The 13,704-nt window shown below is 34.7% G+C and overlaps 1 protein-coding gene across 1 annotated transcript in view; it reads right to left on the minus strand.

Annotated features, from left to right (window-relative positions):
• The window catches only part of TBC1D32 (TBC1 domain family member 32), an 89,202-nt gene that overhangs the window by 64,927 nt on the left and 10,571 nt on the right, over positions 1-13,704 (minus strand). Inside the window, exons 6-17 of the mRNA XM_074923782.1 lie at positions 13,131-13,256; positions 12,146-12,224; positions 11,892-11,992; positions 11,733-11,794; positions 11,111-11,255; positions 10,322-10,381; positions 8,756-8,855; positions 8,352-8,489; positions 6,950-7,042; positions 6,562-6,704; positions 2,274-2,401; positions 945-1,146 (exon numbers count right to left, since the gene is read on the minus strand). Of these exons, the coding sequence (XP_074779883.1) occupies positions 945-1,146; positions 2,274-2,401; positions 6,562-6,704; positions 6,950-7,042; positions 8,352-8,489; positions 8,756-8,855; positions 10,322-10,381; positions 11,111-11,255; positions 11,733-11,794; positions 11,892-11,992; positions 12,146-12,224; positions 13,131-13,256 (1,377 nt within the window). The remainder of the gene's footprint in view (positions 1-944; positions 1,147-2,273; positions 2,402-6,561; positions 6,705-6,949; positions 7,043-8,351; positions 8,490-8,755; positions 8,856-10,321; positions 10,382-11,110; positions 11,256-11,732; positions 11,795-11,891; positions 11,993-12,145; positions 12,225-13,130; positions 13,257-13,704) is intronic.

Raw genomic sequence — 13,704 nt, forward strand, 5'->3', positions numbered from 1 at the left:
GGTTTACCACTATGAGTTCTAATACCTATAGTTTAAATATGCTTTCAGTTTAGCTGGAAGCCAAGTTGAAGCTTTCTATGATACACTTACCTAAACGCTGCCAATGTTGTTTTAATGATTCAAAAGTTTGAATTTTACTTCACTGTGAACTTTTTGAAATCTGCTCTTGCAGTATCTGCTGTCATTTTTGCATCTTAACTAGATTTTTATGATAGGTAAGAATTTTCACACAGCATATGGCTATGAGAACAATGGAAGTAGAAATGCTTTATTCACTGAGATCCATATACCTTGTTCATTAAATTTATAACAGAAAGCAGAATACACAGAACTGCTCTTTCACACAGAAAAAGCATTAGACTAGCAATCAAACCAAAGTTGAAATACAGAGTCTACACTTCATAAGATATCCAAGTACATAGGTGAGACAAGAAGTCCTGTCTGGCACTTCTCATTATTGTCTCTAACTATTTAAGTAAATCGCCACCTAACTATTTAAGTAAAATATTTGGAATGTCTTTTTTTTTTTCTTTGTATCTCCCACCAAAATAAACTAGTTTAATCTAAAAATTACTAAAACCACATCTCAGGAGTTTTTCCTTTCAAAATATCCCAAACCAGGAGTGAAGACAGGATCTGTGTTGGACACTGGCTGTCATGATATTAAGTGACCCCTAGCATCAAGGACAATGAATGACAGGTCTATTGATGCATCTTGAGAATTCCTGGTTTAATCTTAAAGCATAGAAGTCTCAAACTAAGCTTCTGCTAGGTTCACATACAGAAAGAAAATCTGTGAAGTAGAACTTTATTTGTAGAACAATTCAAAGCATTATCTCACTACTTAAATATAAGCAACCTGAAGTAAAGAACAACTATTACTTAAGTTGAAGCTCTTACAGTAAGATTTCTTTCCAATCTTCTCAATCCAAAACAAGATTTACCTTTTTCCAGGCCTCTCCAATCGATTCATGCAAGCCATAAGGAATTAGCATCTGCAGGCCTTCACAAGTTCTGTACATCTGACGACATACAAAAATGAAAGCTCCTTTAACAACTGGGAAAAGTTCGGATCCAGATAATAGAGAAATGTCTTCATGAAGAAGTTTCTTTGTAAACTGAACAATTACATGGACAGCTGTAGGACTAGAAATAAAATAACACTTTTAAAATGTTGTTTGTAGTCATCAATAAGCCTTTAAACAAATCCTCTGACTAAACATTGAAATTTTTCTACAGAAGCAGAAACTATGGAATAAAACTGTGATCCATTACAGAAGAGCCAACTATATTGTAACACCAGTCAGAAGAAAAGAAATGTACAGCACGTGATTTTACTTTGGCTACAGGTCTACACAAAGCTAAAATGCATCTATTGTTCTTCCATCCAGTCCATAAGGTCATGAACTACACAAACTTTGTGTTTTATAAGAGTCCAGTTGGGAAGAGTAACAAGATGATCGTTTTTGCTTCTGCTTAATCAGAGTTAAGGATATTACTATAAGGCAAAATTTGCCCTTGTTCTTCCTCTTTTCCTGTCTGAGATCTCCTGAAGTCTTCTAGGTTTGCAATGCAAATGACAACTCTTTCTCCAAAATAACTATTTTTCACTTCCAACCCTCCTTAAAAACATATGCAACTTCTGAGATTCCTCCACTTTGAACACATACATTCCAAACGTTTTCATGACCTACAGCTTAGATATTTTTAAAGACTAGTCTCAGTTTTACTGCCCTCTTTTAGCATCAGCTAACAATATACTACCCACAGGATCACAGAGATATTAAGTTAGGTACAGTGTTGCAAATATCAGCTTCTGATACAAGATCTGTCTCTACAAGATGTATTGAAAAGTGAATGGTACATTAAATCTATTCTTTCAATAAAATAGGTTGAATTTTAATATTTGTTCTGAAAACAAACAAGCAAACAGAAGAGAAGAGGTGCCTTCAGGCTGAACAGCAGCACTATGAATATAATGGAACTACATTCAGAGAAAGGAAAGCTCTCATATGAATACAAAAATCAAGTAAACTGTAGAAATCTCCCTGAATAAAAATATTTCTTAATTTCACATTTCACTTGGTTATACATGTCTCCCTAACAGCTTCTCTAAAACACTTACTACTTTACTTGATAACCAGATATTTTACACCAAACATAAACAAAACGTATCACCTTACAGATAAATGAAAAAAAAGAAAATGAGTCTCATAAGACTAATGTAATTCATTAAAGTACTCACTAATGCTTATTCATTAATGCACTCTTACCTATCTTCTTTGGCAGTTTTTTTATTTTCTCCATAAAGAAGAAGAGAAAGACCATCTTCTACAGCAGCAATCCTTGCCAAAATATCAGCTACATCAATTAAAGTGGTTTCAAGACAATTTATATACACCTATTTGGAAGGAAGAAAAAAAAAAAAAGGTAGTTTTATATTCAGTGCTTTTGTGAAAGCTATTTATTCAAGTCTGGCTTATGTATGAAGAATCTGAAGGTCACCTTTCCGATGATTGTTTAACAGCCTAAACAAAATAAGCAAACAGTCTATGTTCAAATTCCATAACAGAAATCTTCATCACAAATGGCAATAATTGTCACTTCTAATGATTATCGCAGAGGTTCAATGACTACACAGATATAGAGAACAGACATTTCTAAACTCCTCCTTCTCTTTTCCCATCATGAATGTGGAAAGGCTCTTGATATGCCATCAGGGGCTATAAGAACAATACCTGAATCAAGGTGAGAAACATGTTAACTCCCCCATTTCATGAGGAAAATCTTCCCCACTGGAGCAAAGCAAAAGCCCTCTACCAATTTCTTATTCACTTCAGAGCACTGTATAGCCAAAACTAGGCTATAATCAAAGCAGACTTGAACATTTAACACTGATTCAAACTGAGATTCAGACTGTTTGGTATGGTACCATGACTAACAAATGCACTACCCAAACTAATGTTAAATTAGACATTAGTTATTAATAAGTGGAGTCAATATGCCAATGGTAGACAATTAGAAATGGGTGCTCCATGAAAAACCTGTCAAGGAGTAGCAAGGGCAGGATGCTCTGCAAAGGATGAGACGTCAGAAGCTGAGGATGATAATAAGGCAGGCAGAGACAATGGCTCACCATCAGATGGGCAGGCACTCCCACCATACCCAAGCAAGGTAAACAGACAAGGTCCAGTTATAGTAACCAGGCTCAACAAACAGTCCAGATCCCCTCCACAGTGATAAGGGAGGTCTAAGGTTAAACCAGGATGCCAAGTCAGTGAGTCAGGGTCAGCTCCAGACACAGTAACCAGGGTCAAACACAGCCCAAAAAAATCACCATACAACTCTATTTACAGTGACGAGGCAGGTCTGAGGTGAAGCAAACCAAGAAATCATGTCTGTGGGTCAAGGTTCAGTTCAATAGGACAGTAGGCTTCCAGGCTGCTACAACATAGTACAAGCAAGGAATGAGGAGAAGAACCTCTTAAAAAACATTCCTGACTGAAAGGTGGAGTGAGTCCACACTGAGGCTTTATCAGCAGAGCCATGGCTGGGAGGATCTCTGCTGAGGCTTCCTAGCAGAGCTTTCTCAAACAGCTCTCTTCATGGCTGGACACCCACACCATTACCTATGCCAGCCCTGAGCCCAGGCTGTCAAGTCCAGGGGAGGGGAACTAGGGGGCAGATGTGCCAAGGACCTGATAGTAGACAGCAGCTGTAATTCCGCAGGACTTATACAGTGTCCTAAAGTTGCTCAGCAAAACTCTGTTCCTGCCCATATGCCTTAATAACACAGTCATGAGATAGCCAGAGTGTACCTTCTCACTCAGGGACTTGGAAACACTCCAAATTCCTAGGATTTATGCATAAACATAATTACAAAGAAGGATGATTTTCAAAGTGAGAAGACCCGTTTGGTGGCTTCCCCCTATCCACACCCAGGACAAGAGATGAATTACAGGCAACAATGAGGTAGGGGGGGTTACTGTTCCCGGTAACACTTGTTAAGTAACTAGTGTGTCAGAATTGGGAATAAAGCACCACTTTCCTGAAGTTGGAGTCCACCATTTAAACCTTTTCCAGTCTCTTGTTATTCATCAGGGACAGATGGACTCACAAGAGAAACTATTTTTAAAATGCTATGTGATCCAGCTCCTGCTTCTTCTCTTACAGGTAGCTCTACAGTGCACAGATGAAAAATAAGTAGTCTTCCTATTTCAAAGTTTAAAGAAATTTACTGACAGTGGTCAAAGTAACCCAAGAGAAAAAATACAATTTTGACTTCGTTTTTTTAGTTAAACTTTTCAGTGATAGAAGGTTAAAAATCTCCCACACCTTTTATTTTTAGGTTACTGAGTATCACTGTTCAGTATTCTGAGAAAGAACATACTGTGCTGTCACTGTTTCTTCAAGTGTTATTATTTTGCTTTCCCTGTACACCACCAAAAAAACCAAAACCATGGTACTTTGTTTATTTAAAATGTGAATGCAATGTTCTGCACACCTCTGCTTCAGCAGCAACTCAGAGGCTACAGAGCCCAAAAGGTCAACACTGCTGCCCCAAAACAGATCCTTCTGACAACTGCTCATAGCAACTAAGTTTCTCCTCCCCTCTCTACTACAGACACACAATACTACTCTGCTTAAAAGTTAAGTAAGGCTTGCACTTAGATAAGTTAATTCAGAGATCAAATATAAAATAACAGCATTGTGTTTGGTCATTAGGCCCACCGTATAATCAAGGAGTCCCATATGTAACTCCAGTGCTATCCACCGCCCAACCCCAGCAGTAGAAAGATGTGTGAGTGGCCATAGCCTTCCTTTTGAGACAGGCATTGTCCAGTATTAGAGTCAAGTATTAGGATTCTTGGGTGTCTAACAAGTGCCAATGGTTTGGTTGGGAAGCAAAATCAGTTCAAATTCTTGTAAAAGAGGAAGAGGGTCACTCTGACTTGGTCGACCTTTTCTAGCTATTGGTTTGCCAGACTCAATACAAAACAATTTGCACCTTTGTTAGAATAAATATGACATATTCCAGATTCACACCACATAACCAACGTACTACAGCTACATGTATTAAATATATCCTGAACATGACCTGGTTTCTTAAAGAGACCAGTTACTAAGTCACAGGAGGGCTTAGAATTTGTGAAGAGAGAGAGCTGAGCATGGCAGAAAAAAAAAAAAAAAAAAAAAAAAGGAGGAACTGTTAAACTTTGCAGTAATTTCTTTTTTAACCACATCATATAATAAAGAAGATAGATGGTTGTACATGCTTTAGAATACCATGTGACCACAGATATTGACTGAGGGATTATGCAGGCTTCCATCACAACAAATCAATTAAGTATTGCCTTAGTACTGTTTTTAAATTTGACTATCAGTGTTCAAAGCATATGCAGGCTCAGTAATTTTTTGAAATAATTTGCACTAAATTTTTCCAGTAAAAACAAGACAACTTAAGGTGTTAATCTTGCAAAAGCATGCATAGATAGACTTCTAATAAAATATATAAGTAATGCTACTGTACTAAGTACACACAGAAGAGCTAAATTATTAATATAAATTTTTTGTAGGACTATATTTTAAGCTTTACAGAAATATGTACTTTAAAATATTTACTTGGAAACCGATTGTCTACACTTTTGAAATAGCATTGGAATGTTTTTGTATAGGTAAAAATACTTTCAGGAATTAATATGAAGAGTCTTTTGTGAAAAATAAACAAACTGCACTGAAAAAATAAACAGGATACTAACAAAATTCCACTTCAAGAACCCAGATGAGGTATTTAAGTTAGGAACCCAGACTGTCTTTGCAAGCATGAGTCTCAGGAATTAAATTCAAAACTACTCAGCCATTAATTTTCTCGAAGTCTCTTTACGTAAGACAGCTCAGACTCCTCCACAGGTATTTCAGACTCTCAGCCTCTCTGTCTTGAGACTTACAGCCACCTAGATCAATTAAATCATCTCAGACAAAACAAAAACAACAGGACAGGCTGAAACTGTAATTAGACTTTCAAGTACCTAGAATTAGATAATGTTTCCCAAGATTTTTACAGTTCTTATAGAAATGTTAAAAAAAAAAAAAACAATAAAATCTCTTCTACCAATTCAAAAAATAGTAATTTTCAATTAAGAATTACTTATTTTACCTATATTAATTATTGAGAACATTTAACTTCAAGTTGCCAGCTGAATTTGAAAATTAATAAAAGTATGTTGGCTTTTAAATAGCAGGTAGAGCAAATCAGCAACCAAAAAATATCCAAAAGACACACAAAAACACTGGAAGAAAAAAAAATTAAGCAATATGATTTTTCCCAAGGGAACAGTCTTACCACAGCACACTTCTTGCTACTATTAACAAGATTTCAGGAAAACCAAATTTGCCAGACCAATCATGACAACAACCTACACTATTTAAGGCATACTATAATACCTAATGTAGAAAATAACAAAGGAAGTAGTTACCACATGACTAAATACATCTTCTACGCAGAAAATACAGAAAAAATATTCTCTAGATTTAAAAATTATTTGGAAGATTACTACAAACCTCTGTACCACTCAGTAAACTTTGAACAGGATGAAGTAGGGCATCTATCACTGCATCCGTATATAACCATTCAGCAGCACATCCTGTTTGATCACAAAAACCTTGAAGAATCTCCATAACAAGACTTGCTGGAGAATAATTGTCTGGTGAACACAAGAATTATTTGTTTAGATTTTAACTTACATAAACATATCTATATGGCCTATGTACATGCTTCTGAATTACGATTTTGTAGAGCACTGATTTAACACAGAGGGAAGAAAAAAAGGGAGGAAAGGAAGAGAAAATTCTGTACAAGTAACATACCCCAATTAAAAATTTCAAAAGAAGTTACCACCTGCCTCATTAATATATGTTAATATATATAATTATAAAACCAAACATTTACCTGTATGCACTGCCAAAGCTGCCTTTGGGTAACTTGGAGAGTAATAAATAAGCTGAGTAAATAATACCAACAGATCGGTTACGGATATACTATCTATAGAAAAAGAAAAAAAAAGGAAAGTACTCTGCAAATTAAAGTGCAACTTTAATTTTACAAACAAAATGGATTTTGTAAATCTATGTAAGCAATTCCTTGCTTTATTGAGAAACTCAACATATGTAGAACTGATAAAGCAAAGGACACGCACGTGCCTGGGACTCTACCAAGGTATTTCATGATCAACTTATAAGGCCTGATGTTGCACCCAATTTAGCTAATTGCAATTTTATCATGTTTTCCACTGAAACAAATAGCAACCAATGTTTCAGAATGCTGAATATACATGGCTGTAGGAAAAAAGTATTATCTTACTATTAGATTAAATGAAACAACTGGAAAAGAGACAAGCTGTCAGACAACTCCTCCTCAGGTCTGAAACAAAATCAAACGTAGCTAAATGCAAGTTAGGAACTATTGCTCCAAGGTTAATGTAATTATGTTAATAAATCGTACAATACATGAGGAAAGGGTTGCTATGTATGAAGCTGAGAAGGACACTATTAAGAAGATAGATGGTGAGATTGCTACTTTTGTAGGGGAGAGAAAAAAGTAACTATCACCAATGGATCACTGCTTGAATACAGTTATATAGATAATCCACAAATGACAAAAGCACTTGATTAGTAGATGTTTCTTCCCCACAACTGCTCTATGTTGGATCTATTAAGTCCTGATCCTCAAACCAGAGGGACAAAATACCTTCAAAAGACAAGCTTAACAATTATTATCCAGTAATGTTTTGAATTCTACACTGAATTAATAGATATATTAATGTAATGGAACACTACAATTGTCCTCATACACTTGCATCTGCCAACCCTGCACAACATATCACCACATGCAGATTTTTCTGGATGCCCAAAAGCTTTACCATTTCATATCTTCTGTCCTTATTAATACTGCTGTTCCACAGGTACCGGCCTTTTCCTCAACCATTGTTTTACCTTAATCATATTAATACGTTAAGCTCAGAGTAATTGTTTTCAATTTGCAGTTAACTTGAAATACTGATTTTGTTTCACACCTGGAAAACTGGTTTGGTCTCTGGACATGTCTCTCTTCCAAACAGTTCTATCAATTCATTTGATATTACTCATACCTACAAAGACTGATACACTTACACAGTGATCCAACTCTCCCTCAACATAAAATTAATATAGTAAACACAGGGATAAAAGCTATCTATTAAACTACATCCATCAAAGATCAAAAAAACTGTGTTGATGCTCAAAACTACCTATAGCATCTCATAAGAAAGGTTTCCAGGCACAACAGGTTCCATTTTCCTCAGCCCTTCCCTTACCTTTTTTATTTTTCAGCTGTACTGGAAAGAGATTTCGGCCTTGCTTATATATCAACAATCTTCCTAAAAGGCACAGTGAATGAACAAAATAGACGTACTGCAATTCTGGTCCAGTGTAAGTAAAGTTCTGATTATCACCTTTAACAATAAAACCAAAAAATTAGAACTTGACATTTTTAGTTTACAGTACCTAGCTACTACCTGTAATGTATGTGGATCATCTGTATATAAAGACAGACAGCTTACGTAACTAACGGCTACTACTAGTGTTCTCTCAAAAGATAGACATACAATATTTTGGGAAGAAAAAGGACAGAATGTCTCCTCGTGAGGTAGCATGCTCTCTCTCACCTAGAGAATGTGGATGTATGTCCATATAATGCAAAACATGCAAAGATACTCACTACAATGCTGCTGGGAGAAGTCACTGACTCTGGAATTTTTATTAACTGCTGCCTTGCAAAATTCAAAATAATCAAGACATTGCTGGACAGCTGCATTAATCTGAGGAAAAAAGCACAAAATAATAAAATATCTGTTTTTTTTACAATAAAGTCACTGTCTTTTGTATCCAAGTACTGTCCTTTAACACAAGAACCTAACTATCCACTTCACTGCAATTACCTCATGTTTGAGTGGTTTGGATAGGTTAACCAACAGGAGTCAAAAATTGTACAGGGCTATTAAAACATATTGCCATTATTATTACATTATCACACTATGAGCTCTATAAGCACTAAGACAATCTATGAAAAAGAGTACAGAGGACATGCAAGTATTTTGAGAAGTTTATGGTAATCTGTGATTGACACATTGTTGTTACGAGGGAAGATTTTCATTTTCCACACGTGAAAAACTTTGTCTTGAATGAACTTACTAAAATGTTAAGTTTGGTTGTTAGGTGCTGTCAGTGCTATTGCTGTTGTTTGCAGAAGTGCTGTATTATTATCATAGCATTATCATCTAATCAATGTATATAAAAGTTTAAAAATTATCAGCATGGATTTAGAAAATAAACACAAATATATGAACAAAGAAGTACATTCAGATTTATTACAGTTTGGAGCTGCTAAGATTTATTCACAAGTGTAAGTAAAACATACAGACATATGTCATTAAAAAAATAATCAAATGTTTAGTCTATGCTCATAAATTAGATTAGACGACCCTGCTCATGGGTTTCCTATTATAAACTTTTTGTTGCATGAAACATGCTTTATTCTATGCTCTGTTCTATGCACACAGACAAACAAGAGAAACATCTTTTATAGTTGTCTGTATCCTTGTTTCCCATCCTAAGGTTTTATCAGTCACTTGCATTCTACATTATATTTCATTTGTATTACAAGATTTTACAAAACATAGCCAAAGTCCTGTCTGTATGAATGGATCTCACATCTATATTGCTCTTACTGAAAACAATGAAACTTCTATCCCAGTCAGGAGATCTGACTGTACAGGATATGTGACAGGATTAACACCTACATTACTAAAGATGTTTTCACAGTTTGCCTTATCTTGCTGACACTGAATCCTTAATGCTTCATATCACAACTTAAAGAACACAATGGTGGTTTTTTTAGTCTCTTTCCATCAAAAATCCAAATTCAACAGAGCTTTTATGACATTTTTCCATGTACCATTTGCTATTTTTATACATTGTCAGCAACAATTCTAAATATGAATGCAACAGAAGGAATGAATAAATAATAATCATAATTGAACACCTGCTATAAAACATCCAAATTTCCCTTTACTCAGAGCTGTCACATACCCTTCTTTAAATTTAACAATGATTTACTTAAGCAAAGAGAAATTAAAAAAAAAAAATATAAAAAACCCAAAAAACCCCACCAAGGCTCATCTAGCTAAACAACATGGAACAAAAGGGAAAACAGAAAAAAGTTCTCAAGCCACAGTGTGCAAAGCAAGAACAAGTTCCAAGTAAATTTGCCTTGGGAAATACTTACCAAAGATTTATATTTCTTTTCCAAAAGCCTAAGTACCACTGTTCTGCTGTAATATGCATGCTAAAATGACAAAGAAGACCTAGTGTCAATTTCAAACGTTAAATTCTATTTTTAAATTAAAAAGTAGATTACAATCTCCAATTCTATTAGGGATCCCGTGCAGATTACATATTCAATATATTGAACTCCAGCTTGTGTAAACCAGTATTATACTCAACTAGGCCTTTTGCTTGCAGTGCATTTAAGATGATCAAAAAACCCTATGTCATTAGAAAAATATGTAGCAGAACATACAATAAACAGAAAAACAGTAACTACCCTGAAATGTTAGACGACGTGTTTTGACATTCCTACGTAAATCCTAGATTAGAAATTTATATATGGTAGGTTGCAAAAAAAGCTCTGATGTCCACTGGCAGTTAGGAAGTTGTGTGCAGCATATCATATATATAACTGTATTTTCGTGTTCATCACTTCTTCCAGAAAAATATTTGCATCTTTTGACAGCTGTCAGTCAATTATGACAAAGAGACTGAAGTCCCAAAGAGCAGTAGGTTCTCAGAAATGTTATGAAAACCAATAACTGAATAGAAATGGAGAGAGTAGTGTTAAAGAGCAAAGGACACAAATGCCTAAAAACTCCCAGACTTCCTTAATTACAGTGCTCATTACAGGTTGTTATAAGGTCACAATAGGTCTATGATAATAATAGTAATAAAACAAACTTTTCAAAATACATGTCTGACATGAACAAGTGACGGGTTTGTTGGGTGGGGTTTTTTTGCTTACCGTCCACTTTTTGAACCATACTGCTTTGATATCTAGCAAAGCCAAGAAGTAGACTGGACTCAAAAAATCTGGAGAGGCAGGATGATTAGGCTCATGTTTTACTGACAGAAGTGACAAGGTACTCTCCACTACTTCTTCCATGTACCTTATGACACAAATAGAAAAAAAAATTTCCACCAGTAATACTCAGGAACAAATTTCTGGTAAAACTTCACTGTTCAGATAAATCATAGTATCAACAACACTATCTTTATTTGATCTTGTAAGGATATTACTTTTGTATTACCATGAACAAAACTAATAACAACATACATGTGTATTCTCCTACACGATTACATATTTTATTACACTTGTTACTTTGTCAAACATACAAATTATTTTTGTGAAGAAAGTACTTAAAACACTTCAAAAGCTAAGTAAGCAGCTTAATAAGACCCATGACTACTCCTATGCAACTTCCCTATTCCACCTTTCCCACGCTCTATTTATATTTCCCCCCCTTATCACTGACCAGTCATCTGTGCATCCTGTAATCAACCTTTTTCTAAAATTGTATGTATCTAATTATATGTCAAAAATCATTAAATTAAGAAACGGTGACAGGTTTTTGAAGGTGAAATACTTTTCTGGATAACGAATCCAGGAAGACGGAGCTTCTTTTTGGTACTCATTTAAAAGGCGAACCTGAAAACATAATTATTAAAATTACAAAATAAGTAATGCATGATGCTTCAATAATGACAAAAAAAAAAAAAAAAAGGTATGGAAAATTCATTTATACCTTTTTAAGTAAATGATTTATGTCTGTGTTAGATACATCCAGACCAGCTGAAATACGAAGAGAATATTCTCCAGAAAGAAAATACAACTCCAAGTGTCTTGCTAAAAAAAAAACAAACCAAAACACAAAAAAAATCTCACCTCCATGACAATAGTGGCAAAACAGATTGTATTCTACATCTTCATTATGAAAGTTTACTGATTTTCAGGAATAACTTGACTCATGAAGTCTTAAATGTAATTAAATGCACATACCTAAACTTGTATAGACTTCTCTCGTCATATTAAATGGAGAAGAAGAAAAGGTTTTTGCATAGAACCTAAGAATTTTCTCCTAAGGGAGAAAAAGCCAGCAATGTATTAAATAGTCATGCAACTGTAGATTATTATTGCACAATAATCAATATAGTGGCATTATTCTTAATATTAAACATTGCTCAGATATCTCTATAGATGTGAAGCATATTTGATAAAAATAAACGGTTTGGGACCACAGACACCTACAGTCGGAAGGGAATTTTACTCAAATACTTTAACTGACAGCACCAATGCAAAGCCTCACTGAGATACAAAGAAGCAGATCAGGGAATATTACTGTCCTTTTCCATTAACATTAATGTTTTTATGTTATTAAATGTACCAATGACTTGTGACTAGCCCTGCATCAAAAGAAACGGTAGACCTAAGCCGAAAGAAAAATACATGACAGCAGCTGGAGCAACTTTCATATTTATTTGATAATGACTTTAAAACTCAAAGAAAAAAAGGGTTAATTGGCATAATAAAAAATCTAAAAGCAGTTTAAACAGCTGCCTTTTTTTTTTTCCTTCATCAGTGCCTGTGTAATATTACTATGTATCATTTTCTCATCATGGAGCATATACCTGACTTAAATAGGAAATATTAACATGACATGTTTCACAGAAGGGTTTTGTCGATTTTTTTGTATGTCTGTTTGCTAAAAGACATTTAAGCTTCTTCGTTCCCATTGAAATATATGTAAATGAGTACGTCAGCCTCTAAAATTCCTATTGAAAGCCTGTTGTAGTCCTTTAAATCCAGACCTACTGGAATCACATAGCTCTTTTACTTCAAAAACTCTATCTGATACATACACAAATAATAAAATGTCTCGGGACACTAACGGACTACTCACAATACATATGTAACTTCTTACTCCTTTTCAGTACTCTTTACTAAGGCTAGACATCTGATAACTAAATATAGAACATTAGCTTACACTGAAGGCTGCATCAGGATCTGACAGAGACATCGTTAGATGCTTACGCAGATTTGGCCAACTCTCAGAGTTCAGTATATCAGAGGGAGGGGCAAAGCACAGTGTCTGCAATGCTTCTTGGCGAACCTAGTCAAAAAGATAAACACCAAGTAATTTGGAGAAACGAAGAAACAGACCCTTATCTGTAGAAAAGATAAAGAATTCCAGAATACTTATCTACTGCTATATTTTTATGATGATTTAGACAAAACACTACATCATTGAGAAAAAACCCACAAACATATATTTGAAGAAGCAACAAAACCATTTTATATAGATTTTCAATAGTGGGTGCAAGGATTATGTTTTACTTTCTGGTTGTAATCAAATAATTTTTTATCAGGGAATATAGGAAACTATCAACAAATACTACAAATGTGCCTAGCAGCTCTGTAAAAAACAAGAAGGTGGAAACTGTTACTAGACACTATGTTTTACTGCTGAATTTTCATCAGCAATATAATCTACCTAATTTCAAATAACTTTTTTTTGTTCTATTTGTACACAACTGTAATCTCTAGTAATTTATTTCATA

The sequence above is a fragment of the Athene noctua genome, chromosome 1 (assembly GCF_965140245.1).
Source record: "Athene noctua chromosome 1, bAthNoc1.hap1.1, whole genome shotgun sequence".
Lineage (NCBI taxonomy): Eukaryota > Metazoa > Chordata > Aves > Strigiformes > Strigidae > Athene > Athene noctua.